General features: G+C 35.7%; 6 protein-coding genes across 6 annotated transcripts; 2 read left to right on the top strand and 4 right to left on the bottom strand.

Annotated features, from left to right (window-relative positions):
• Window positions 1–3,174: 3,174 nt before the first annotated feature.
• PHYBLDRAFT_70073 (hypothetical protein) lies at window positions 3,175–8,620 on the bottom strand (the record flags this gene model as incomplete). The annotated part of the gene is made up of 10 exons (XM_018442211.1): window positions 3,175–3,353; window positions 3,434–3,592; window positions 3,732–3,825; window positions 3,899–4,030; window positions 4,141–4,250; window positions 4,374–4,544; window positions 4,616–5,292; window positions 5,383–7,777; window positions 7,922–8,312; window positions 8,528–8,620. The coding sequence occupies 10 exons, from the start codon at window positions 8,618–8,620 to the stop codon at window positions 3,175–3,177; spliced, it is 4,401 nt and encodes a 1,466-aa protein (XP_018289629.1).
• A 1,449-nt stretch (window positions 8,621–10,069) lies between these two features.
• Window positions 10,070–12,279, bottom strand: PHYBLDRAFT_187604 (hypothetical protein; the record flags this gene model as incomplete). The annotated part of the gene is made up of 10 exons (XM_018439401.1): window positions 10,070–10,227; window positions 10,324–10,430; window positions 10,486–10,792; window positions 10,889–10,952; window positions 11,011–11,132; window positions 11,213–11,274; window positions 11,385–11,507; window positions 11,583–11,706; window positions 11,791–11,884; window positions 11,991–12,279. 9 exons carry the CDS (start codon window positions 12,277–12,279, stop codon window positions 10,326–10,328), a joined length of 1,290 nt encoding a protein of 429 aa, XP_018289628.1. The 3' UTR covers window positions 10,070–10,227; window positions 10,324–10,325.
• A 53-nt stretch (window positions 12,280–12,332) lies between these two features.
• Window positions 12,333–13,191, bottom strand: PHYBLDRAFT_159295 (hypothetical protein). Its single transcript, XM_018433962.1, has 3 exons — window positions 13,100–13,191; window positions 12,558–13,030; window positions 12,333–12,469 (listed from the first exon to the last, which is right to left on the bottom strand). Exons 2-3 carry the CDS (start codon window positions 12,676–12,678, stop codon window positions 12,426–12,428), a joined length of 165 nt encoding a protein of 54 aa, XP_018289627.1. The 5' UTR covers window positions 12,679–13,030; window positions 13,100–13,191; the 3' UTR covers window positions 12,333–12,425.
• A 2,044-nt stretch (window positions 13,192–15,235) lies between these two features.
• Window positions 15,236–15,796, bottom strand: PHYBLDRAFT_24704 (hypothetical protein; the record flags this gene model as incomplete). The annotated part of the gene is made up of 2 exons (XM_018439852.1): window positions 15,236–15,555; window positions 15,658–15,796. 2 exons carry the CDS (start codon window positions 15,794–15,796, stop codon window positions 15,236–15,238), a joined length of 459 nt encoding a protein of 152 aa, XP_018289626.1.
• A 150-nt stretch (window positions 15,797–15,946) lies between these two features.
• PHYBLDRAFT_187602 (hypothetical protein) lies at window positions 15,947–18,351 on the top strand. The gene is made up of 7 exons (XM_018439400.1): window positions 15,947–16,027; window positions 16,141–16,478; window positions 16,565–16,714; window positions 16,812–16,898; window positions 16,962–17,267; window positions 17,339–17,908; window positions 17,976–18,351. Exons 1-7 carry the CDS (start codon window positions 15,979–15,981, stop codon window positions 18,174–18,176), a joined length of 1,701 nt encoding a protein of 566 aa, XP_018289625.1. The 5' UTR covers window positions 15,947–15,978; the 3' UTR covers window positions 18,177–18,351.
• Window positions 18,352–20,524: 2,173 nt separating this feature from the next.
• On the top strand, window positions 20,525–22,446 carry PHYBLDRAFT_147328 (hypothetical protein; the record flags this gene model as incomplete). Its single annotated transcript, XM_018431842.1, has 5 exons — window positions 20,525–20,609; window positions 20,880–21,112; window positions 21,182–21,419; window positions 21,510–21,615; window positions 21,690–22,446. 5 exons carry the CDS (start codon window positions 20,525–20,527, stop codon window positions 22,444–22,446), a joined length of 1,419 nt encoding a protein of 472 aa, XP_018289624.1.
• Window positions 22,447–22,882: the final 436 nt, after the last annotated feature.

Below are 22,882 nucleotides of genomic sequence, written 5' to 3'. Positions count from 1 at the left end.
AAAGATCGCCCAAGACTTCCGTCTGAGCTGGCATTGCTATCACTTGAATGGTTTCGACGACCGCTCCAGCCAAGGTTCGATGGTTGGTTGATAGGGAAGTGACGAGGAAGCAACGGACTGGGTGTAGACTGGCTCTGGTTAGGTTGTTGTTGTTGACTGAGACTATGACTAGAGCTTTGGATCTGACTAAAGCTACGATGGTGATGGTTACTGTTGTTTGTCGCAGTGCTTTGTCGTTGGCTTGATCGCTCTCTTCTCGGCAGGATATTGGCTGTTGGTTTTCTTACAGGGTTAAGTGCGACATCAGGTTGTGGCGGCAATTCTCGGGTCTCGATTGATACAATTTCAACATAATTGCTCGGGAACCATCCTCGCAATCCATTGCACCTATATAATATAATAACACATATAGATAGATTTTTTTTATTAACCGGGTTTTCAGGACTGTTAATTGAATTTACCAGCCATCCCACCAGCCAGAATCAAGCTGCGTCAGGACATCAATATAATCGTCTTTTTCAAAGTTAAGTGAGGATGTCTCTCTAGAGTCAAATGCGTAAAGAGCCTTCACTCTACAAAGGATAATAGGAGGGGTTGCTGCCATAGGTAAACGAAGCAAATTGGAGTGACAAGGAATGAAGGAAAGGGAGGAAGGAAGGAAGAGAAAGAAAGAAAGAAAGAAAGAGAGAGTAAGTGCTTAATTTGTAGACAGAAAATAAATACGCCTTGAGTAGGACGAGCGTTAGTTAAATGCTCTATTCGATATATATATATATATATGTATAATGAAATTGTATTATTATTATTATTATTATTATAGGTAATATATATATAGATATATAAAAATGCAATATCTATCATTGAGTCATTCAATAAATCAAGAAAATATACAAGAATAAAAATTACAACTTAATGAACACAGATCATTGTGGCTCGAGTGAGATCTCCAGGTATGCTCTCCACGAGTCAACTCTAGTAAATATATATATATATATATATATATCTGTTCTGTCTATTTTAATTTATCCGACTCTCCCGCAAGACACGCCATTTTATTTTATTTTATTTAAATAACAATAGTTCATTAACACATATTTACAAACATATTTACATATATACTTATTATATTATTTTATAGTATGTCTTATATATAAATAAGTTAATAAATCATTAGAATGGCCTTACATAGTCTCTTAATGTTTAATAAGTTTACGTGCACAATTAATAGTAGATGACAAAGCCTTTTCTGTCTCATAGTCCCTGTTTTTGTCTTACCTTTGCCATGTTGCTGATCACGCCGTTTCTGGTCTTCTTTCGTTCTCCGGAATAATGTGTCACATTGAGTCCCAAATTTGTTTAGTTGTACAGCCAGTATGGTGGAAATTGACGCTTCACAAAATAAAAAAAAATTATTGGCAACTACAAAATAAGTAATTATCGGCACATAAAATTTGTAAATAGGCGGTTGAATAATATAAAAAAAAAGAATTTTGAAAAAGAATACAATTTCATTTCATTTAACAGTTCCTACTTAAAGCATATTGTCTACCAATCTAATAATGCCTTTAAAGTATTGCTGGATCAATAGATAGAAAACCGAATGATCGAATGCGAGATAGCTGTAATAATATGAGACTTGTGCTCTAACAACATGTTTACTTGCTGCCATAGACCACGGAAAAAAGTGTGTGTTTAGGGATGTATTTTTTAATGTTCGCCGGGGTATGCTTAGTGTATTTTACCAAATCATCAAACTCACAGAATTACTTGCCAATTCCATTACAGTCAAAGCTTATCAAGAACATAATCAATACATAATTATTAAACTAGCAATTTTTCAAAAGATTAAATGGTCAATGTCTTTAAACGGTTTTCCTTTATGTCTATCTATCAATATTTCTATCTGGTTACTTATTTACTATGTTTTCATGTATCAAATTTACATATGACAAATATTTATAATAGATTAAAAAAAAATCTATAAAAGACAGCACGATTGATGGACAAGAATTTTAAATTTACACACCTTTATCTTTTACTCTTGTAAGTATTCCATCGACTTATTTACAGTATATATACTCACTCAATCTCTTAGTATATCATCTCTGTTAGTTGGCACTTTCAAAAGCATCGACCAAGCAAATCTTATCTCTCTAGTCCTTTGTGAATTAGAAGATAATTAACAGAACTACCCTATTCTGAAACCTTACTGTCAAGGTATTAATACAAAAAAACCGATAAAGGCTAAAGTTCCTTGGACTCCTACAAAGCCTGGTTTCTAAGGTCCAAACAGTTGCAACACACGCACCTACACACTCGTTAGGTACATAGTTCTTGCCGAGTTGGCACGCGATCTAATGTTCGCTTTTAACAGATAGAGTAAGCTAGTCGAAACCCCTCGCCAGTATCGCTGCACTCAAACGCCAACTGTGGCATGGCTTTGTCTCCTAAGGTAAATACTACAACCAGTCCCTATTTTTACTATTTTTACTACTATTATTATTTATATAATGCTATTCACCAGCGTACGAGGGAATTGTCGAGGGAATTGGATCGAGGGAATTGAGCCACGTCATATACGATTCCGATTGTTATTCAGCATCTGGTTTTTAATTATATACTAAAATACCCTGCCTATTTTTGTTTTTTTGTTAATGATTTGTTTCATTTTGGCTATATAGAATGAGCTTTTTAAAGTATGGTTGTTTAGTATATTCCTTTTTGTAACTAGAGTCCTTATTTTAGAAATTTTGTCAATTCCCTCGACAATTACATGGTGTTTTTGACCATGTAATTGTCGAGGGAATTGACAAATATATCCATTCGGAATCGAATAAATTACTATGAAAAGTAATTTTTCTTTCAATTCCCTCGATGCAATTCCCTCGACAATTCCCTCGTACGCTGGTGAATGACAATAGAACGCCAAAAATTTATGTCTTCAATTTCTCTTGATTCAAATTAGAAAGTGAAATAATATAATGTATGTATGTATGTATGTATGTATGTATGTATGTATGTATGAGTTATTATTTATGTGCCTGCTGTTTTGGTAGCGATAGTAATTATAGTGGTTATAATTACTATCTATACATACTCTCAAAAGAGAGAGCTGGAGAATAGGTTTCTAGAGTCAACAATGTCAAATTTATCTGTTGATATATTAATACCCTCTCAAGCTGCAATAACAACAATACTATTACCTGGTATAGCTACAAAGTAATCCGATACTTCACGGCAAAAACGCGCTCTATAAAGCTCTGGAGGGAGTACTGTAACCTCTTTATGTGGCTGAAGTTTCAATTTACTTTTGGACTCTATCATCTTGTACCAAGTAAAAGTACCAATAAAATCTATTATGGAAGTATATATATATAATTTAGTTACAAACGAGCATTAGTAATAATATTAATAGTAATCATTATTAACTTACCAACTAAGCCTACACTCAATTCTTGTTTTTGCTCATCAATTCCAACTAACAATGAATAATCCATTATATTGCTCTTCATCAAAAATTCAGTATCTCGCTCAATTGCCTCTTTCAACAAAGCGCGGGCTTGCTCATGAATAGGAAATTCCATACGATAGTCTAAAGGTAAGACAAAAATTAGCTTTCTCTGACAATATCAAATATTATTTTTTATGCTTCTAAAAATGTTCCTTTATAATAATTATATAATATAATGTACGGATTATAAGATCATTATCATTATCATTCAAGCATTTACCATTAACCCAATCCCCGTCCCACAAGGTCGTGACACTCTTCTCTTTCCGGCTCTCTTCCATTCGTCGATCCTGAATCCCTTTAAAGTCAAATCTCTGAAAATAAAGTCAGGTCAGAAAAAACATACATTTCTTAAACGCATTTATATATATATAAACGAATCCTTACTTTGATAATAGACTGTCCATAGAACAAGTGCTCCATAACCAGAACATCTATATTCAAAAATACTTTCTTATCTTCAAGAGACCGCATACGGATAGTGTAAAATCCAAAGATCTTTGTTAGTAATGAAGGTGCCTATTTGTTTTTGTTTTTGTTTTTAAAAGTAAATGAATAAATAAAGATTAATTAAGAATATATATATATATATATATATCATATGAAAACCATACTAGAATTCATTTTACCTCGGCACACTGTTTCATCGCATCAAAATATTTAGGCGCAAATTTAAGAAAGGTATCTTTTTCGGTTAAATTCCACGCGTTGACCATTTCTTTGACTATCAAACGATCATCTACCATATGCATTTACGTTTACACGCATATACGGGTATACGGGTATATATGTATGTATATGTGTACATAATTCTGATCGGTTAATCGAATTTCCCAAGTCATTGAATACATCTTGGATTTACCTCGTGTCTTATAAAAGTGACTCTTGCTTTTACCTCCGCCAATTGCCCATCCTTGGCATCGACTAAGAGATTGTAGAAACAATTGATCAATACCACACTGTTTTCGAAGACCTTCGAATTCTTTGGCATAATATACAACGCATGTAAATTCCATAGTTTCATGTACAAATTCTCCAAAAAAAAAATCAACACGTGGATTAACCTTTTTTTTTCATTTATGTATTTAATATATTTATACTTACTATGTTTAAGATGTGGGCTCATAACTTTGTTGTCCGGCTCATTTACAAGAGATAATCCAAGAGTCTGATGTGATGACCTTCTTCCATGGAAGTATGACGATAGCTTGATTTCTTTTGTAGATTCATTTGCAGCCATCGGTGCAGTTGCTTTCTCGGTTGTTTTTGTGTCTAGCACTCGTACACTCATCTGTCGCTCAAGATCTTCCTTTTCAGAAGGAGTCACAGGCTCTTTTGCAGTTGGAGTCCACAGATAGTTCTTCAAAATGCCAGATATACTACCATGTGAACTATTCCGAGCCTCATCTACATTGATTTTAAATGTTTCCATTACCATTGTTCTAAACGATGCTGTTTCACTTGCGGCACCAGTAGAGGGTGCAATGTATTTGCGCTCAATAGTAGAATAGTATCCATCGACAACATTTGGTTGATTTGATAATTGGGTCTTTTCAATAGCAGCCTTTGAAACGTCTCTCATATTATCGGTTGAATCAAACGAAGACATTGTAGGCAGTGGAATATCGGTTGATTTCAGGGTTGTCCGCTGAGTTCCATTAGAACGAATTGAATCGTTAGACTTTATGGTATCAGATCGTTTGAGACCCTTTGATCGCTCACAGTTAGTCTTCCTAAAAGGTGCAGATTCTAGTTTCATTTCCTCCACATAATCACCAGAACTGAATAAATGTTAGCAAGGATTTTTTTTAAAAAATATTAAATGAAATTAAACAATTATAAGTTGTATAGTGAAAAAAAAAGATCAATACCTTAAAGTGTAAGCTATGATGGACGATGGCTCATCTTCACGTACAAGAATGGAAGAAGATGGGAAACAATGTATTTGCTTTGATCGGACATATTCAGGGGCATCCCATACACATTCGGGGGCTTGGATGTCATGCTCGTGTTGCCATTCGGACAGACGTTGTAGTAAACTGGTGGTCTTGAAAGAGAACGACCGTCGATAATCATTGAGATCACAGCCATCGGTCATACCCAATTCGTGCATAAACTCTTCCTTGTCAATCAGCAACGTCTTTTTGAGAGCAGCAAGTGACGCCTTGATTTCAACTACATTAGAAGCAGCAGCAGCAGCAGCAGCAGCAGCAGCAGTAGTAGTAGTAGTAGTAGTAGTAGTAGTAGTAACAGTTGGATTGGTACCAGAATTCCTTTCATCTATAGCAGTAGCAGTCGTAGCAGTAGTAACAATAGTGTCAGCAGAATTGCCATCAGCAGCAGTAGCGACAGCAGTAGGAGCTGTGATAACCATTAAAGAATTTTGGAGGATCACCAGATGTCGAGCTATCGCATCAAAGAAACCATTGATTTCCTGTTCCACAACCCCGCGCCATCGTTTTTGAACAGCCTCGCTCAAGCGAGAACTACGGCTGGGGGGAACCTCAGAAATAGCAGGGGGTAAGTCAAAATGTACTTCTTGGTCTACAGGACGAGCCACAATTTCATCAGGCACAACTTGAATTTGAGGGGCATTAAGATTGTACACATTTGTGGTTTCGTATGCCATCTTGACCGTAATACTATGGGCACTTGATCCCAGCCGAAAACATCGGGTGATAGCCTTCCGACTATTGGCGTGTGAACACAATGTCGATGGAGCAACAAATCTTTTGCTGTAAAACATCAACTCTAGGTATTTTGAAAACGAGTAATTGTATGTGCCAGTGGACATGGGTACAGGAGCGGTTGTAGCATCACACACATTGCAGGTCATCCATATTGTTATATTGTGTACTGATGTGGAAACAGTTTCAGGGGTATTAGGTCCGTCTTCTTGACACAGGTAGACATCAACTCGATGCTTAGCCTGCGCGAATCGTAAGATGTGATCGAGCATAGGCTGACTGCACTCATGAAATATTGTCTTGCGTGTTTCAGGTTTGTTGGTTGGTTGGGCGAGAGGAGATCCTTTTTCAAGTGAAGGGCTGTCAGGTGGAATACGAAAAGTAAGGCTTGGTTGATGTACAAGTGCGGGCGCAAGAGGTTGTCCATCTGGGGAGCTAAAACGTTCTTCAATACGATGTTTACATGCTTCCTGGCTGCGATTACACCAATGTTCAATTATTTTCCCAAGTGGCTGATCTGCCGTAGGGTGAAATGCTTCCAGGTCATCATCTTTACAAAGATGATAATCAAAATATACAGTCTTGCACAGAATAGGCCCGATACAAGGTCGATCGGGGCATCCAACTGGATAACATGTGTACGCAAGTGTCATTTGCTGATGGCGTACAAAACTATCGAGGGTGTTGTTCTCTAATAATAGATGATCAAGTCCTAGCTTGTGATCCCTTACTGATTCTGGAATGCGCAACAAAGAATACGCTTCCACTGATTGAGGCAAGACAATCGAAGGTAATAAGAAGGATTTTTGTGGGGGATCTTCTTCGCGTTCACCATCAACCTTTCTACGTTGGCCTAAAAAAAGACTCGATGCTCGACGAATAAGATGCAGTTTTGAGGGCATGATTGGCTGGAGAGGTTGCTGAGGTTGCTGAGTGTCATACACAACGGATCGAATAACGTTCAGGTTTTCTTCTTCAGCCTCAAGTTTCAGAATTATGCTTGGGACAGAAAACGAGCAATCGGGAGATGAGGATACAACTGCCATTTCAAACTGCTTGTGCATCTTTGAATAGTGGTCTAGATCTGATGCGATGGGTCCTGGTTGATTTGATTCTTTTGACTGGTACTCTTGACTATTTCTTCTGAAAGACTTAAAGGACAGTCCACCCGACAAGGATACGGCAGTGTCTCCGGAACTAGCTAACCCATCGGGTTTCTTGGATATTGACAGGCGTGGGATAAAATGGGACCCTCTTCTAGGTTTTTGTTTTGGCGGATCCGCTGTAGACTTTTTTCTAGGCCAGAGCCAACCAAAGGGTTTGAATTTCATTGTATGTTTTTCTGGAATAACTGGTTCGGGGTCTGGATCTAATTGCTGTACATCTACTACAGGAGGGTCGGGTGAATACGAGACGAGATTAATGTGATGGTCTCGCATAACATGAATCTCGAGTGTCAAACTATGTAAGACATATATTGTGGCTGCCATTATTTTAGAGATCTTCAATGTAGCCCAGGTGGGGACTCCGTAAAGCCTAATTAATCCACTCACAGTCAAGGCATGCCAGGGTAAATCAGCTTGAAAAAAAATTGTAGCACAAATTAAAATACAGAATAAATAAACTCAATCAATCAAAGATGCATTACAAGATACATATAAAGAATGAAAGAAATAAAGAAGCAAAGTTTGAATCAAGGCTATGTATTTAATTAATCACTTACGCAACAAGCTTGATAGTAGGTCTCCATGGTGTGCATCAGGTATATAACGTGAGTGACTAGCCGTATCACATGAAAAGGCTTGTATAAACATTCCGCTCTGTGCTTCGTGCGGCACATTGGTTGCCATACTGGCCACCGTTATTTTTTGTCGTGTCATGACCAGTTCATCCGAAACTTTGATGCCAATGTCCATCAGCACATGTGCCCATGGTGATGTTGGTACTTGTTCCTGAGCCAGCCACACATTCAATAGCTTCCATAAATGTGCTCGGGATTCTACGTCAAGAGGTAACATGGCCTGGTTAGGATTCATTTCCGGAGTAAAGAAAGGAATAGAAGGTGGCCGAAGATTGGATGAGGTTAATGAAGGAGGGGTCGAGCTCATTGCTTGCTATTAAGTAAATGTAAAATGCAAGAAACAAAAGAAAGAAAGCATGGAATAAAAAAGAAACCGTAAAGAAATGATAATTGGGTGAAAAAAAATCGTCTGGCCTTGTATCGTCCTTATTGTCTTTTTGAATCCTTGTATAAACAAAACAAAACAAAACAAAAAAAGATGAACTCTATTCATCGTTTATACATACGAACATACATATCTATATATACTATATTAAACAAGAATGAATTTTCAATGGTACCTTGTAAAATGTATCCATAGTTGTTTAAATAAACGCCCAAAGGCATAAAGACCACTTTCATATTTTTATTTTTATGGTCACTTATATTCCGTCATAAGCGCATAATTGCAAGCTACCAAAAAAAGATGTCTTTTGTATACAAAGCCTACGGATACATATATAGTTGAGAAGAAAAGTAATGTCAAACCTCGCATTTAAGCTAGTTAATAAGCAATGATGAAGTGTATTTTGAATAAGATTTGCTTGGACTGTGGTACAAGCATTATTATTTTACCAACCAGTCCGTCCTGTCGGTCAATTGTAAGGACGGGTGATATATTTATAAGTTCAGTCAAGGTGTGGTTTGTACTTACAGTTGTTCATGAATATTGGTTAATAAGCAACCTTACAATGAGAGAATTAGCACATCTTGTTTTTGCTGATTATTAGAGATTCTTACATGTAGACTGATTCTAACTCTTTGTATACACTGCATACATTCATACGCTCTCTGTCATGATCCTCCTTGAAAGCAGAATAATAAACAAACTAATCATCCGGGCTCAATTTTGTCTTCTGCAGCTCGAGTCGATACATCGTATATCATTATTATAATGTCCAACCCAAGACAAACAATACATATTCCATTCAAACTGTCAATTTTTCTGATTGTTATAAAATATGGTGGTTTATTTCGCCTTGACTGCACCTAAAAATACAGCTTACAACAGTCTTCAAGTGCCTCATCACGTCCTCACGAGGTTGAGTACAGAATAATATTGTGTTACACACTTGAAGCTTTTATGTATCTGTGCGTGTTAAGAATAAAAGGTATACTGTAGAAAATAAGGTCCCAGTTTTTGAATATAAATAAATAAATAAAAACTTGCAACCATTCATAAGTTAAACAATCCGATCATCCTTAAAGCGCTCTTAGCATAGTGAGGAACATCAAGACTTGTATTGAAATGAATACTCAGCCATGGTGGTGCTTATCTAATTGTGGTCGACCGTTTTTTCTTGGTGGTTAACTGGTCTCAGTTTACATTTATAGACAGAATTTTCACTCTTTAAAAGGGCAGCACATTAAAGTAATATATACTCACGAAGTAAAGTGTCGCATTTTGGGAATCAAAAATATCCGATATTGCTTTATATTTAAACAAAGAATAGTGATTATTATATAAGTAATAATAATAATAAATTAGATACTTTTTTTATACTGCTTATTGGAAAAGAATATCCATTCATAACAGCCAATTACTCTTAAAAGGTCGACTTGCATATTCAAATTATACGACTTGTATTTTAAAATCGTGCGCCTTGTATAGCGTGTTTTACTCTTATATTACCCAATGAGTTGATCAAGGATTATTTTTCATCGTTCGAGTATTCATTCGATGAGCACCTTATCAATCGCGATTTCTATGTAGTTCCATTCCGTGAGCATATTTAGCGTGCTATTTCAGTTAGGAAGATAAACTTTATATTTAAAAATTGATTTATAAGATTGCATCAAACGTATTGTTCAGATGGTTGAAGTTGAGTATATTAAGTGTATATTTACCCTAACTGTTTGACTGGTTTAAATAATAAGTGAGAAAAAATGATATTCTTTTGGAATGGCTTAACTTTTTTTTTGCCAACGTTAAAGCTGATACACGTATATTTAAACTTGAAATAATTGGACTATATAGGATTAAAAATCAGAAATGAATATTGCTATATATGATATATTTATTCATTTCCGTGTATGTATAACGACGTGTATTTCTGCAAACTTGCCTTTACTTCCCCAATGGTGCATCAGGCAGTAAGCTTTTATTATGAAGAGTCCTTATAAAAGCGTCAATGAAAGGATAATAGTCGTGCTTCCTGCGCACTTTATTAATCTACTTATGGTGAATAAGCACTCACGGGTTCCACGACTTTTTCTTTTTCACTTACCCGTTCTTCCTCTCTCTTTCTTGTGAATTTTAAAATCTTCTTCTTGATAACTGTTAGGTCAGCTTCAATTTTGGTATACTTCTTCGTAAGTACGCGTAGAACATGTTTGGTAACTAGCTGATCCGAAGCTGTGTATTCTAACGAAGTCGAACTCGACTTTTCGGCTTCTTCCAATGTTTTCTTTTCAAGTTTTATTCGGTTTCTATATGCATTGGCAGACATATTTTTCTCGTGAAAAAGTCTTTTGTAGCTAGATAGTTCATCATGTACAATCGCAATTAAGTTGAAGGAGTTGTTGAAAGGGGTTCTAGGGAAATGAAATACACATTATTATATAGTGAATCAGTTAGTTCATGAATCAAACAATCAATAAAATAAACCATTATCTTTGATATTACATTACCTTTCGATTAACTCTTCTAAAATTCCTTTTACTGAATCGACCCAGTTTTCAGCAGGGGAAAGTTCTGGATGTTACAGCACATATATTAGCATAGGATGCATTATATTATTATGTAGACATACTTATTTTCACAGGTGCAGATTTTGTACTATCCGTCTCCCATAGGAACCCATTCTTGAATACATAGCTCACAAAATGATAGTCAGAGCATTCAGAACTTGAGGATACTGCATTGATCTCTGGGCTACAACCATCGTTTGGTACAATAATGGAATGTATACAATTTAGGTCTGTTCGATATTGTTACTTCTCTTGTCTTCTTACCTGGAAAGTGAATTGTTCGTTTCACGTAACATTTTACTTTTACCAATGGCAGCACCTACATCCTGTATATATGTATGTATGTGTGTGTGTGTGTGTTACGCAATTGGTTTAAGCATGCGTATCCTCATTGTTGAATAGTCTCTTGTACTCAAATGGTACTAACAAATCTTACATCTGAATTGGCTCTTTTAGATAATCTATTCAAATTCTTGAGTTCTTTACAAGTCTCAAGACTGCTATCACAGTTAAGGAGAACACTTAAAAGTGCAGCTGTAGCACATGCATTCTTGACAACCTATACAATGAATAGTAATATTTTTCTTAAGCATATCTGACTGTTAACTTTTTAAAGAAAAATACTTTTAATTACTTTAGTTGCGAAAAAAAAATCTTTGACTTCGGGATCGTCCGGATCGTCTGGATCGTTGGGAGCAGCGTATTCATTGGATTTTTGGTCTTTATAATCCGACACGAAAATAAGGCCATATACTTGACTATATTAATGTTTAACCTCCAATAGTTAGATAATACACATTCTGTTTGGTTGGCATCTCAAAGAATTTAGGACTTAATCTTACGTGGTCTCCCTAAGCTCATCAAAGTTCAAAGTAACGACCTCTCGAGCGATAATGTCTCTAATCCCATATGATTTGATCATCTTTGTAAATACATCTAAGATTATATATAAAAGACACGCAAGAAACAAATACGCATTTTCTCTCTTTAAACTCTGTACTTAAATTACTTTAAAAATATTACTATTTTTATTAATTCCTACCGTGGTCTGATTCGATTATATGCCAATTGTCAATAGGTGTTTTGCGTTTAGTAAGGTAAGATTGTGTGCATAATTGATCGATTCTAAAGGTAGCTTGATCTGGGTAATCAGAAAAACTAGTAGATTGAGAACTATTTTCAGAAAGATCGTTTGAGTTGTGTTCAGGATTGTTGAGATGATTTTTGAGGTAAAGGTATTCATTGGGAGCCTCGTTGACACCAGTTTTTTGCTTATTGAATAGCTTGGTGCTAGTAACGGCAGCAGGTTTTAGTCGAGTTTTAGGTGGCATAATAATATTTGTTTAAGACAGAAAAAAAATGTCGAGAATAAACGTGTTTCCTTGCGTTGGTTTTTAATTAGGGCTTTTTTTTAAAAAATATATAAATAAAACTGATGCTTTAGGCGTTCACCAAAGGGTCATCGTTCAATTCTTTGTTAGTGAAGAGTGTCATTATTTCCCCACGGAACATTGACAGTCACTTATTTTTATACAAAAAAAGAAATGGTAATAATTAATAAATTAAAAATTCATATAGGCTTTGGTAATATACAATGATAGTAACCTACAGAGCTCCAACGCAGCTCCCAAATCGCCTCTTCGTGAACAGAAGCCAGATGTTGTTTTTGTATAATTTCGGGCGGTTATCTGGCTGATGTTGTAAAAATGAGAGGGCGTGGCACCAAACATAACAGAGCTTAGGCTTACGAGTGCAATCACGAGAGCTAAAGGGCATCTCTCGGCTTACCTGCACATCGATTCTTGAAAATTATGCAGTTAGGATTTATACAAAGTAAGGTACCTTTATTGACTTTGTAACTTTCCTTCTTTCCAGAAATCCTTGGGCTGGTTAAAGGCGAAAGTCAGAATATACACGTTTGGGAGGTCTTACATTCATTTGTGATGCAGACATTGGCTGTCTTCCCGTGTATCTTCTGATTCCACTTCTCACAATATTTTCTAAAGCTTTTGATTTGGGAACTTGCACCGGTCTCCCTGTCAATAATAAAGAGTATCAAGGGCATTTTGGTGGAGGACTTATCTGGTAAGCCAAAAAATTACGCGTTAATAAAAATCGATTACAATAGTAATATTGGTAACAAATTATTACTCTCTGAATGCTTAAGTCTCAATCTTTCTCATCGGCAGAGGTGATGACGATATCGATGTTGTTGGATTTCTACTTGTCTTTTTTGGTTGATGATTTTCGCTGAGCTGTAGAAATCCCGCAGTCTTTGTCGTTGTTCGTATTTATCACGAAAGTTTTTTATTGCCATGCCAATAGAAGTGATTGGGGTAGACTCCGTTTCTCTCATTGAATCTTCTATTAAAAGCACCTCTTTTCCTTCATTTCTATGATTCTTTCGTCTTTCTAAATATCTCCGTTGCCGAAAACACCCATAGCCAACATCAACATCACTAGCCTTCGTATTCGTAACTGATGGCAAACGTAGAAATGATTCTTCGTTAGATAAATTTAAGCTGGTACTATCTTTATTGGATTCATTGCTTAACGCGATGTAATGGTTGAAAAGTTTTGGGTAAAACTTCATTCTTGGTAAATACATCGGTATTGACGTTATCATATTCACCAGGTCATTGTCAGTGCCCGCATAGTTAAACTCATCAGGATTCACAATAGTTCGGTCCTCCGTCTAAGTCATTTACGTATTTTTCTTTTAATCTGGACTCTGTTAACTGGAGAAATATCTTTAACATTATACAATTTTGATTTGAAACGAATTGCCATCTGTCAGAAATAGAGCTATTACATTTGCCTTTTTTCTGCGAGTTTATTTCTAATCTTGTTCATATATCTATATGTTCTTTTGTTTTCAGTTTTTTTTACTGGTAAAAAAAAATTTATATTGTATTAACTTGTATTTGAGCTTATTTTATTAAAACAAACATATTCTTCAATAAACTCTATAAAGTCTCAAAGCATTCTTTTATACATTTCTATCTATTTTATTAATGTTTTGGATACCGAAACTTCACATCTGTGATAGTAAAAAAACAAGTTCATATAAAATGAAATTACATCTTGTGTCATTTATTCTTGTATTGAAAGCATTAATGTAAAGAAAAATACTGAATTTATCTTGAAAACAAGCTTACATTTGAAGTGTACAATAATTGGAGGGTCAGTTCGGATTTTTCATCAATTTCATGGAGAGTTGTTGGTATAAATATACCACCAAGTTTCTTCTCGATAAAGAGCTTGTCTTCTTTTACAATGCTATGCCAGCCTTCTATACACTCTAGTTCACTTCTACCAGAGAGATCACCGCAATACTTCTTGCTTTTCGACCCCAAACAAACTACTCTTCAACTTTTTTATGCTATATCTTGGAATAAAAAAGGCAGTAAAAGAAAAGAAGTGTGTGGTCAAAATCAAAAATAATCCATTTTAGGGGAAGTAACGCTGTTTTATTTTGCTGTATTGTATCTATACTTACAAATACAGCTTGTATTTTGTTGCTGTCCGATGATATTTCTGAGATACCTTATTGAAAGTTTTTTTTGCTATTATTAATTTATAAGAATTTCAATCATTTAATCATAAAAACAAACCCAAATGTTCATGAACGTCTATATACATTGTAACAATGTTTCAGCTTTGTTCGCCCGTTTGTTTAATACTATTGCACGCTGTTTCTTGTGGATCAAGAAAAAATTAGGATACAGAGCACCCATCAGCCAGATATATTTGCTAGGTATAGAATGAAAAGATGTGTGCAGACTTTGCCTGACATGTAGAGATTTTCTGGTCGTGTTTCTACAGGAGATGGAGATGAGATATGGTGTTGCGTGGAGAAATGATGATTAACAGCTCTTCAAGAAATGTAAAATAATTGTAGATTGCATCAAGGAGTATGTGGCTACTCACTATATAATCGAAGAACCAAATGTCAAACTTTTGGATGTAAGCAGAAGAAAATGTTGGATTTTTAATTGTTTTTAAAATATCAAAATACATTGTTTTTTTTGTATAAAGAACAAAGTCTTTTTATCATCTGTCCTCCTGTGTTTCGCTAGCTACTCTTGTTATGCCTTCTCAACTACTTTTTGCTCATTTATGTATTTCTTTACATATTTTTTTTAAAAAAATCATTCTTTAGCTTTCATTGGATCACTTACATAGCACAATACATAAGACAGCTTCACCTGTATCCAAGTCAAAAACGAATGGCTTTATTTTTATAATCCGACTTAATTAAGTGTTTATTTAACAATCTACACTTCTTTATTGTGTTTTTTCAGAGCGAGATCCTTCACATGCACCTTTCCAGATACTTCCATCCTCATACACTTCTTTTTTCCATATTGGACATCGGTCCTTGAGTTCATCGATTAAATATGCCGTGGAATTAATAGAATCCCCGCGATGTGTTGAAGATACTGCGGCAATTACGCTTGTTTGTCCTACAGGAACACATCCAACACGATGATAGATGGCTACATGCTGAATCTTCCATCGTGCACGTGCCTCTTGAATAATGGCTTTAAGAATCTTAATAGACATGAGCTCGTAGGCCTCATAGTCTAATTGCAAAACTCGTTTTCCTATAGTTTAACAAAATATGATACAATACAATACAATACAATACAATACAATAAATAAACTGTCCTATAATAATCAACTCCTCAACATTCTATTCTAATTACCTTGAAATGAATCTCGAGTTGTTCCCAAAAAAACTGTTGTTGCACCAGCAGAGTCATCCTGAACCAATTTTGTTATCGTATCTACTAAAGGTAACTCGTCTTTAGTCACAACCAAATACTCCTTGTTGTATTGACTCATGATGAATCCTTCTTTCCAAACTTAATTTCCCGCTTTCTCCCTCCGCTTTGATACTGGTCCCAGTGCTGGGATTGTGGCTTTGACCTGAGCACTGGTGCCAATTTTTATTATTTTTAAAGGCCCCGCTTTTCTACATTCTTGTTTTTTGACCTTAGAAATCACTTATTGAAAGCTATTATACAATGACAACAAACATCTCGGAAAGTGCCCAAAAACTTTCTCTTGTAGACAGTATGTAACTTGAAAAACTATAGGCACTTAGTTTTTACTATCATTCTACGCTATCAAAGTATACCATATCTGACAACATTTTCTCTTTCTGAATATACTAAACAAAACAAAAGCTATGTACGTGGATGAGATTACTGGCTCTGATGATACCGGTAAAGGTTCTGAAACTGCTCCCTTTAAGACTGTATTGAAAGCCCTCGAAACCGCTGGTGAGACCGCTAAAGTTCTCGTCAAGAAAGATGCCGACGGTTACAAGGATGCCTCAGGCGCTGCTATCAAAAAGGCAAAGAAGACAATTGCTGAGCAACTCAAGAAACGTCAGAAGCAGGAAGAACAAAAGAAGAAGCAAGAAGCTGAACTAAAAAAGAAGGTCGAAGAAGAGGCCAAGGCTATTGAATATGCCAAGTCCGTTGTCTTGGTTGAAGATAACAGTCTTCCCAAGGCCCAAAAGGTAAACATTGGTTGATTTTATATATATATATATATATATATATATATATATTACACGGGCTGATATTTATCGGGATTATACTATAGATCAAGGTTAAGCAGAGTATTGAGTCCAGAGGAAAACGTGTGAAGGTTTCTGGTTGGGTTCATCGCCTTCGTGTCCAGGGTAAGGACATGATGTTCGTTGTTCTCCGTGATGGTACTGGCTACCTCCAGTGCGTTCTCACAGGAAAATTAGTAAGTGCTGTTTCTTGTGGTTCATGTATATGAATTGAGAAAGAGCAGAGCTGAATAATAAACATTCACTTATTAAACTTGAATTTGATATATATAGTGCCACAACTACGATGCTATCACCTTGTCCGTTGAGTCTACAATAACTGTCTACGGTGTCATCAACGCTCTCCCTGAAGGAAAAACCGTAAGTTTGGATACTCTAGAATATATTTAATGAGGTGAATCTAATTGTATGTACCTCGCAAAGGCTCCAGATAACCATGAATTGGTTGTTGACTTCTGGGAAGTTGTTGGTAAAGCCCCCAGTGGTGATGACGCTTTCAACAACAAGGTCACTCAGGATGCCGATCCCTCTTTCCTCTTGGATAGTCGTCACCTTGTCATCCGTGGTGAGACTCAGTCTGCTGTTCTGAAGGCTAGAGCTCAGGTTATCAAAGCTTTCCGTGCCCATTACGACTCACGTGGATATACTGAAGTTACTCCCCCTTGTATGGTCCAGACTCAGGTTGAAGGTGGCTCTACCTTGTTCGAATTCAACTACTACGGAGAGAAGGTAAATAAGATTTATAAATACATATTCAAAGGTTATTAACAATTACGCGTGCACATTTATATATGATATAGGCATACTTGACCCAGTCTTCCCAGCTCTACCTCGAGACCTGTTTACCTTCGCTTGGTGATGTTTTCTGCCTGGCCGAGTCTTACCGTGCCGAGAAGTCCCATACTCGTAGACATTTGTCTGAGTACTCTCATTTGGAAGCTGAAATGGCTTTCTTGTCATTTGATGATCTTCTTGAGAGCCTTGAAGACCTCCTGTGTGATACTATTGAGCGTGTGATGGCTGATGAACCTACTCGCAAGTTGGTTGAACAGCTTAACCCCAACTTCAAGATGCCAGAGCGACCTTTTATGCGTATGAAGTACGCAGATGCCATTGAATACCTCCGTGCTAATGATATCAAGAAGGAGGATGGCAGCTACTATGTGTTCGGCGAGGATATTCCTGAAGCCCCCGAACGTGCCATGACTGACAAAATCAATCGCCCTATCTTTTTGACTCATTTCCCCGCCGAAATCAAGGCATTCTACATGCAAAAGGTGCCCGGAGATCGCAGAGTCACTGAAAGTGTCGATGTACTGATGCCTAACGTCGGTGAAATTGTTGGTGGTAGTATGAGAATGGACAACAGAGTAAGTCTAGAATGCCTATGCATATATATATATATATATATACTAATATTAATACTTCTGTGTTTAGGAAGAGCTTTTAGAGGCATATAACAAAGCAGGAATTGACCCTACCCCTTACTACTGGTACACTGACCAGCGTAAGTACGGAACCACACCTCATGGTGGTTATGGTCTTGGTGTTGAACGTTTCCTTGCATGGCTCCTCAACCGCCACACTGTCCGTGATTGTTCTCTCTACCCCCGTTTCACTGGAAGATGCACACCCTAAATTCGATATTTTGTTTTATGATACTATAGCTAATAATTACTTAAAAAAGAATATACATCTAATAAACCAGCATATTTTTTTTGTATTAAATTCAATATATTATACTGTGATATAGAAAACCTTATTATTAATTACATAATTAAAGCATATGTATATAAATGAATGTCTGGCTTGGATATTGAGTTCCACAAGACCTGGATTTTGTTTTGAGTATCTTTTACTTGTAATCTTTTGGATTTATTAGGTGATTTTAAATTGTTAAATAAATATATATATATATATAACATGTACGGCTTTGAGATAGAAAATGGAATGTACGCCACAATTATATTTATATTTATATATGTTAAGAAAGAAAGAAAAAATGTTTAGCGGGATATCGAAACAGGGAATGGCTTGTGTATTACTTATTCGAACTGCTGGGTGCATAGTTCCGGACGCGATACCCGCGTCACAAGGGCATATGCTAGTGTATGACTCATTTCAGAAGAAAGTATAAGAGTTTCTATTGCTTATTCGAGAATAACCAATATTGATATTTTTTTCGTATGTTGAAAAGAAAAGAATATGCTTTATTCCAGCTATTAAATACTATACAGTAAGAGATACCATAGATTATAAATTTATATGTGTGCTATTTCCAAATATATAAGAAAAGAAGAAGGATTTTGTATGTTACAGTTAAGTTTCGTATAACAAAAGACGCAGCAAGCCTGAATTAGTTATATTTAAGCATATTCTGGCCATAAAAACACTTTTGTAACTATGGACTATATTTTTCCTTATTTAAATGTTTCACACCATTTTACCAAGAAAACACTATCTGATGAATTGTGCGATGTAGCAAATACGAAGTCTTATTTATTAATCCTTTTTGATTTATTGGAAAATATTTTATCTTATGATTTTTTGCTGTACCTATTTTTCTTCTTCTTCTTTTTCTTCTTCAAAGGCTTTTAAACTTTCGGAAATAATAAAACTGAAAAGTCTTTTTCATAAGTATTGTAAAGTTTTTTTTTTTAAAAAAAAAATGGGTACCTATTACCTTACGAGGTTTATGCCTTGGGATCAAATTATAAAACTTCAAAGATCACAATATAGTGCAAGCGTAGAATATATCTATGATCCTGCATCATATTTTAAAGCATTATAGACTTATCTAAATATACAAAAATGCCCATGAATAGTTTAATGACTTTTGTCCAAAAGTATTTATTCTCCTTGACAAAATTAAATTATAATTCCAAGCTTAACATACTTCCTGAATAATTTCTTTAAATGGTGTTTAGACGAAGGTGGTTGTTTATTTTTCTTTCTCTCTTCCTTACTGTCTCTCTGTTGTGAGATTTGATAAAGACTTGTCCTACCACACAGGACTAGATAGACCTTTTAACGAGAAATCTTAAATATCGACTAAAGCACAATATAAATATAGGTGGAGAAAATTAAATTAAAAATTGAAAATTAAAAACGTAAAATAAAGAAAGGTGAAGTAAAGCAAATCTATATCATCTTCTGAAAATTCTATTTAGCCATCAAGCACAGCTTGTAACGTCGATATAGAATGATGTAAGACGAGATAACCCTATTGAAATATAAGATTTTGCACAAATCGTATAAACAGAATATGCGATTAATATTTATTCAAGGTATAAATACAATCATCATCTTCTTTTTTGCTCTATTGTCTACTAATGAACGTATAAAAGGATGTATGATTCGCGCCACATCAGTTTTGGCTTAATTATGAGAAAGGATATGTTCGTGTCACACGAATATCACACCTGGGACGCGGTATAGCTGTCAGCTGCCTCCATACCCAAATCTATACTCATCTCACCACCTTCTATTTTGACTGATGTGCACTACAGTGGGACCTGTGATTACCCGAGAGAATATTTACTGGAAACAATCAAAAACAAGCTACAAAACAACCAAAGGCGTCAAATATCTGTACAACATGGAAGGAGACCAAAAATAAATAAACACAAAAACATACATATATACACAGCTTAGAATAAGTTTCTTTTTTTAAAAAAAAAATACAGCAAAGAGGTTGCATTTAGTATATATATGTATATATACATAAAAAATAAGAATTGAAGGTTAGTGCTCTATGCTGGTGCACTGATAACCATGCAAATTCTATAAAGTAGAAAGTGTATCTACTTTCCAGCGGGTAAGGTAACCAAGTAGGTTCGTTCCGCATGTTGTACAGGTCCCCCTTTTCTCTTCCATATTATTATTTTTCTTGTGATTTTTTTTTATTACCCTGATCTTCAAAACTTCCTCTTCTTACCTCTTTTTTTAATTTTACTTTTACTTTCTTAATTATTTATTTGATAATAATGGGTATATCGGGCAGATCGCAAACATACATTGACATTGATCTTCACAACAATCGATTTTACTTTCCAGGAGACATCGTTCGAGGTAAAAGAGAGATGTGTACGGTTTTATTCTTAGCTCTATATCCCACCAAATATCAAGCACAAGCACAATCACAATCACAAGCACAAATACAAATACAAATACAAATACAAATACAAATACCAATACCAATACCAATACCAATACCAATACCAATACCAATACCAATACCAATACCAATACCAATACCAATACCAATACCAATACCAATACGAATACGAATACGAATACGAATAAAATTATATATATATATATATACATATATCTTTTCAGGCGAAGTGATACTTGATCTTGCAAAACCCACAAAAACACAGCACATCAAACTTGCTTTAACTGGCGATGTTCAAGCAGATAGCAATTCGGTCAAACTATTTACAAAAACAATACTTTTGGCCGAGGCTCCCGACAATAAAAAGACGTATATTTTACCAGCCAAGCTCCATAAATTCCCATTTGAAATACAGATACCCACAAAACAAGAATGCGATCTTCCAAGTAGTGCAGAGGTAACCAGCTTTTATTTTGTATTTCTCTTTTGGTAAATCAAGACCACCCAGCTTATACACTCTGTACAGACATTGAAACACGGTACTATTCGGTACTACTTATTAGCTACACACAACAAGGCAGCCCTTTTTGGTGCACTGTCTTTACAAACAAAAAGGAGCTTAGCAATCCTTGAACACATTGATGTCAGTTTGCCGCATTACAACAAAACAGCAGAGGTGACCGCAATATTGTCCCCAGCTACTACTATCCATGACCACAAAGTCCATATGAAAGCAAGTATTCCAAAAACAGCTATAGTTCGAGGTAAAGGAACCAAGCATGTATCTATATAATTATCAAGCCTTTGATTATATATTTATTTTGTATAAATTGAATTGTATTACTGTCGTTTAGGTGATATTCTACCTGTGACCATCGAAATTAAACACTTTTGTGTTATGAGTCGAAAATCGGCAATCAAAGTACAGTTAATACGTCGTCTTCACTATGGAAAGACCAAGTAAGTAGACTAACTAGAGCTGTAAGCGTAGTAAACAGAGAATATTTGACTTATTCATCAACAAACATTTCTAGAGGAAATATCCTCGAACAAATTAGCATAAAAACTAATCTCTTGAACATCAACATTAAAAATCCCGCCAACTTCTCCCAAGTATGCCTAGCAAACATATTCATACCTACCAAAACCCCCCCTACCATAGATCGTTGTGGTAGATTAATAAGTGTTGAATATTTCATTCGGATCATTGTTAATATGAATGAAAGAACAATCCAGCCAGACAATCCTAAACTCTTTGTTTTTATGGAACTGCCGGTACTAATCGGCACATTTCCAAGACCAGAACTTTTTATTGACGGTGAAGATGACTACGATGAAGAACAAGAAGCGCTAGAACAGGCAGAGGAAAAGAAACGATGCCAAAGCAAAGAGAGTAGTAACCTTAATCTCTCACAGTTTGGGATCTCATCTCCTACATTAACAGAGTTTCTTAAAGACGAAAAATCCAATATACCCCATCCACATGAAGAGACATTTTGTGTGGATATACCGTCAGAAGGAGCCAACCGAAATCCCATATCACCCACTCGAACCCTTACTCGCTGTCCAGACATACATCGGTCTTCAATACCAATAGCCTTGTCAATCGCAATGAGCCATAGAAACTCAAGTGTATCTGATACTAGTACCATTGTAGATAATTTAACAACGTCCATAATACGTCACGGCACCCAACGTTCCTCCAGATCCTTTGATAGCAGATTTTCTGAAAGTACTCAAGGGTCAATTTCTACCCTTCAAGGAGATATAAAACAGCCAACAAAAGACTAAGGGGTTAATTTTATACTTCATACAGTAGAAGAAACTCACGCGGACTACTTTGAGCAAAGCTATAGTGTCAAATAACCAAAGACATCTTCGCCAAGCATTTAAGCTCCAGCACTCTATATTACCCATCTTATTATTACTATTTTACTTTCTTTATTTCATAAGCATACAAACAATTTTAATAGCTACTGACGCGTGTTGAGTTTGTTGTGTGTGTAACTTGGTCAGAAAATAAGAATAAAATATATTGAAGAAGAATTACAAATGTAATTCTGGAGCACGAGTTCGGGTGGGAAAGAGGATAATAAAGAGAAAGGTGAATATGGAAGGGATACAGAGTATTTAGAAAGGCGATTGAATGTTCAACTTCACTCGGGACAGTTGAGGATGGAAAAGAAATAAAAGTGTTAAGGTAAAAGGTGAAAGGAGGTATAGGAAC

The sequence above is a fragment of the Phycomyces blakesleeanus genome (genome assembly GCF_001638985.1).
Source record: "Phycomyces blakesleeanus NRRL 1555(-) unplaced genomic scaffold PHYBLscaffold_15, whole genome shotgun sequence".
Lineage (NCBI taxonomy): Eukaryota > Fungi > Mucoromycota > Mucoromycetes > Mucorales > Phycomycetaceae > Phycomyces > Phycomyces blakesleeanus.
Note: the sequence above shows the minus strand (reverse complement) of the source record. Positions and strands in the feature narration are given on the sequence as shown.

Bases quoted from the DNA above. Each gene is read 5' to 3' on its own strand.
- PHYBLDRAFT_159295 (XM_018433962.1), bottom strand. From the start codon at position 12,678: ATGTTTGGTGCCACGCCCTCTCATTTTTACAACATCAGCCAGATAACC. The intron at 12,470-12,557 runs GTAGGTTACTAT...TATAAAAATAAG, and splicing joins GGGAGCTGCGTTGGAGCTCT to TGACTGTCAATGTTCCGTGG.
- PHYBLDRAFT_187602 (XM_018439400.1), top strand. From the start codon at position 15,979: ATGACAACAAACATCTCGGAAAGTGCCCAAAAACTTTCTCTTGTAGAC. The intron at 16,715-16,811 runs GTAAGTGCTGTT...TGATATATATAG, and splicing joins GCGTTCTCACAGGAAAATTA to TGCCACAACTACGATGCTAT. The intron at 17,909-17,975 runs GTAAGTCTAGAA...TTCTGTGTTTAG, and splicing joins GTATGAGAATGGACAACAGA to GAAGAGCTTTTAGAGGCATA.